Source organism: Myotis brandtii, unplaced genomic scaffold (assembly GCF_000412655.1).
Source record: "Myotis brandtii unplaced genomic scaffold, ASM41265v1 scaffold561, whole genome shotgun sequence".
Classification (NCBI taxonomy): domain Eukaryota; kingdom Metazoa; phylum Chordata; class Mammalia; order Chiroptera; family Vespertilionidae; genus Myotis; species Myotis brandtii.
The window spans coordinates 116,994-121,566 of NW_005370085.1; the positions used below are offsets into that span (position 1 = coordinate 116,994).

A 4,573-nucleotide genomic window follows, 5' to 3' on the forward strand; every position below is an offset into this window, starting at 1 on the left:
GGGTTCAATTCCAGTCAAGGGCATGTACTTTGGTTGCAGGTTCCTCCCCGGCCTGGGCCCTGGTCCTGGTCGGGGCATGTGCAGGAGGCAACCAATCGATGTGTCTCTCCCATATCCATGTTTCTCTCTGTCTTTCTCTCTCTCTTCACTCTCCCTAAAAATCAATAGAAAAAAATATTCTTGGGTGAAGATTAACAACAACAAAAAAAGTAAAAAGAAACAGGTGAAGTTTTAATTGTGTGTTTTATTTCCGTCAGTCCATTCAAAGTATTCTGGTCTTTCTCTCTCTCTCCACTCTCCCTAAAAATCAATGGAAAAAATATTCTTGGGTGAAGAATATTCTTGGGTGAAGATTAACCAAAAAAAAGTAAAAAGAAACAGGTGAAGTTTTAATCGTGTGTTTTATTTCCGTCAGTCCATTCAAAGTATTCTGGTTTTATTATATGATACAGCCACACCGGCACTCCGTAGCCACATATTTGTGACCAGTTATTCCCAGTGTCCCAGTCAAATGGGCCTAATTGAAATAGTGTAGCCATTCTTTCTTTCTTTTTTTAATATATTTTTGCAGCCACACCGGCACTCCGTAGCCACATATGAGTGAGTGAGTAGCCACATATTTGTGACCAGTTATTCCCAGTGTCCCAGTCGAATAGGCCTAATTGAAATAGTGTAGCCATTCTTTCTTTCTTTTTTAATATATTTTTACTGATTTCAGGGAGGAAAGGAGAGGGAGGGAGGGAGAGAGAGAGAAATGATGAGAATCTTGATTGACTGCCTCCTTCATGCCCCCTGCTGGGGATCGAGCCCACAACCCGGACATGTGCCCTTGACCAGAATCGAACCCGGGACCCTTCAGTCCGCAGGCTGACGCTCTATCCACTGAGCCAAATCCTCTGGGCTAGCCATCTCTTTAGATCAGGTCCAGGAAGTTACCTGTCAATCAGACGGCGGAAACTGAAGGGAACCACATGTTCCCAGGCCCCTGACTTTCCCACGAATGCTGACTTCTGACAAGCGGCGAACAGCAGTGGGCCGGTGTCCACTCGACTCCCGTTTCATCCCACGCCCCTGTCATCACTTCTCACGTGCCGCAGGTTTTTTCTGGCATCTGCCTAGAGCAGCCGTGGGCAAACTACGGCCCGCGGGCCGGATCCGGCCTGTTTGAAATGAATAAAACTAAAAAAAAAAAAAGACCGTACCCTTTTATGTAATGATGTTTACTTTGAATTTATATTAGTTCACACAAACACTCCATCCATGCTTTTGTTCCGGCCCTCCGGTCCAGTTTAAGAACCCATTGTGGCCCTCGAGTCAAAAAGTTTGCCCACCCCTGGCCTAGTGTCTCCACTCAGAATGAGGACTGTTTTTAAAACAACAGCTCAAGCCCTAGCCAGTTTGGCTCAGTGGATAGAGCGTCGGCCCGTGGAGCAAAGGGTCCCGGGTTTGATTCCGGTCAAGGGCACGTACCTTGGTTGCCGGCTCCTCCCCGGCCCGGGCCCTGGTCAGAGTGTGTGCAGGAGGCAACCAATCGATGTGTTTCTCTCACATCGATGTTTCTCTCTGTCTTCCCCTCTCTCTTCCACTCTCTCTAAAAGATCAATGGAAAACTATCCTCAGGTGAGGATTAGCGAAATAAATAATCTATAATAATAAAAGCATAATATGCTAATTAGACTGGACAGCTGAAAGACTTTCCAGATGTCCTTCTGGACAACCTCCTGGATGAAGCCAGGGCTGCAAGGGCCGAGGGCAGCTGCGAGGGCTGAGACCCTTGCACGAATTTTGTGCAACAGGCCTCTAGTTAATAAATAAACAAACAACAGCTCGATTCGTTTCTAACCATCCTTTCACTCTGGCAGACACAGTTCAAACCTAAACCTCCACCAGAAAGCATTGGCCCAGGAAGCACTGGAGAGCGGCGAAGACCATATCCGCGCAGCGTACCTTCTGAAAGACGTGGCTAAGGAGGCCTATCCGGACGTGGCTTTCACGCAGCAAGCGTCCCAGACGTCTGTCATCTTCAAGGGCACCAGCCGCATGGGCAGCCTGGTCTACCCGATAGCCCAGGTGCACAGCGCCGCCCTGGAGAGCTACAGCTCCGGCCCGCCGGGCGAAGGCACCATCCTGGACCTGAGCACTACCTCGAGCATGAAGTCAGAGAGCAGCAGCCATTCCTCCTGGGACTCCGACGGGGCGGCGAGCGAGGAGGGCGCCGGGCTCATGGAGGACAGCGACGGGAACTGCGAAGGCGCCGGCCTCGTCCCCGGGGAGGATGAGTACCCCATCTGCGTGCTGATGGAGAAGGCCGACCAGAGCCTCGCCAGCCTGCCTTCCGGGTTGCCCATCACGTGTCACCTCTGCCAAAAGACGTACAGCAACAAAGGGACCTTCCGGGCCCACTACAAAACCGTGCACCTGCGCCAGCTGCACAAGTGCAAGGTGCCCGGCTGCAACACCATGTTCTCGTCTGTGCGCAGTCGCAACAGACACAGCCAGAATCCCAACCTGCACAAAAGCCTGGTCTCCTCCCCCGGTCACCTCCAGTAGCAAGATGGGAAACGCAAGGGCATTGTTTCTGGGGGAGAAGGTAGGACACAAGGGTCTGTTTCGGGCTTTACCACCATTCGGGACAAGCCAGGCCAAAAAGCATTGGCGTTGACTTTCTCGTCTTCGGCTGCAGGATGAGCGGGGCGTTGGGGCGTTGGATGAGCGGGGTGTTGGCGTGGGGCAGCCTTTCCTATCATTTGTTCTCAGCCCCGGGTGTTTTTCACTGACAACGACGAAAACGTGCAGAAATGCAGTTTTTCCCAGCTCTGTTTACACGTTCCCTGGGAGATCTCTGGGCCTGCAGATTGCCTTCAGGGGCCCCCGGACCTGGAGGCGGCTTGGAGGGAGGCTGGCTGGATTTCGGGGGGATTGAGTGTCCCGGGGGAAGCTGGCTGTCACCATGGGTGAGGAACCAGCCCCCTAGAGATTCCATTTTTTTTTTCAGTTCCTGCTTTCATGAGTCTGAAACCCAGATTTCAGTTTGGGAGCGGGACTTTCGGAGACAGTCCCTCCATTTGGAGTGGAAAATCGCCTCCCCCCGCCCCCACAAAGGTCTCACGTGTTACTCCGGGGGGCTCTCAGAGGAGGCCGGTTGGCCCCCAACGCCCAGGAGCGGGAATGTTACTGAGGATGTTAGTTCTCGCTCTGTAACATGCGTTCGAGAAGCTGGGGACGGGGGAGACCATGCACTTAAAAATAGCAGTCTTCGATTTAATTTAAGATAATTTTGATGATATTTAATTTGTGTTTATATATGTGAGTATAAGGGGTGAGTGCAGACATGTCACAGTGTGATCTGGGTGGGGAGGGGAAGGGGGCGTCTCGATCGAAAGCAGAAGGAGTGATGACCCTAAACGTCAAACCCACTGCCCGTCTTCACTGGGGGGAAGTTCAGAGTCTACTACCGGCGCTGCCCTGCGGAATGGCCGCAGGCGCAACCCGGCAGGACCGTTTGTGTATATATTTTTGACCCAAGCGTTTAGAGAGTGTGGTTCAGAGGGTGGGTGTGCATTGTCAGTATCCCCGGATCCCTCCGTCTCCATCCTTTATAGACCTGTAAGATTAGGGGGAACTTCCGGAGTTACATGGTAGAAAGAAAAGTAGGATGTTACTGCCATACTATGTGTCTTAATATTTAACTTATTCTGAACTATAGTCCACGCTGTTGTACACCTTTGCTGTTGTAGAAAGGAAGCATGATCGGTCCCATCTCGTGAAATTCGGCGTTTACAGCTCTCTAAAAGCCCGAGGTAGGGAAAAAGAAGTCAATTTCATATGAAGACTTCAAGTTCACCGTCTTTGAAAGTTACGGTTGCTTTAAGTAATGAAAAACATCCTTAGAGAGAATTGGGGGTGGTGAGAGAGAGTATTCCCGTGGCCTAAAGGTGAAAGAAGCCAACAGGCTGTTACTGATTTATGTCAACGTTTAAAAATAAATAAATGTGACAACTTCAAACTTGTCTGTGCTTAAAGGGAGATGTATTGTTCATCGGTTTTGTTACCCAGCTGTTCAATATTCCAGGTTTCCCAAAGTGGGAAAAAAAAGTGTATAGAAATGAGTTTTCTATGATTTAATAAAAATATATGGCATACTTTTTGTTTAAGAAGACGAACATTTTGTAAAGCCAGTTTTGTTTTATATGGGCTGCTTGTTGTGCAGGTGCTGGTGGTCACACACACACACTCACTCACACACACACACACACACACACTCACTCTCACACTCTCACACACTCACACACACACCATGAATCTTACAGAGCTGAAAACCCGGCTGGAGGGCCGGCCCTCAGATCAGTAACTTCTGCCACCTCAAGTCAGGAACGGCAGCAATTCCTGAGGTCCAAAGAAAGGAAGTGGTGCCCTGGGTCGGTTTGGCTCAGTGGATAGAGCGCTGGCCTGCGGACTGAAGGGTCCCAGTTTGATTCCGGTTAAGGGCACGTACCTCAGTTGCAGGATCCTCCCCAGCCCAGGCCCTGGTTGGGGCTCGTGCAGGAGGCAACCAGTCGATGTGTTTCTCTCA

General features: G+C 50.3%; 1 protein-coding gene across 1 annotated transcript in view; it reads left to right on the forward strand.

The window, feature by feature from the left end:
- BNC1 (basonuclin 1) overlaps nucleotides 1-4,160 on the forward strand; it is a 41,907-nt gene extending 37,747 nt beyond the window's left edge. The window contains exon 8 of the mRNA XM_014549584.1: nucleotides 1,863-4,160. Within this exon, the coding sequence (XP_014405070.1) occupies nucleotides 1,863-2,550 (688 nt within the window). The 3' untranslated portion in view covers nucleotides 2,551-4,160. The remainder of the gene's footprint in view (nucleotides 1-1,862) is intronic.
- The last annotated feature ends 413 nt before the right edge of the window (nucleotides 4,161-4,573 follow it).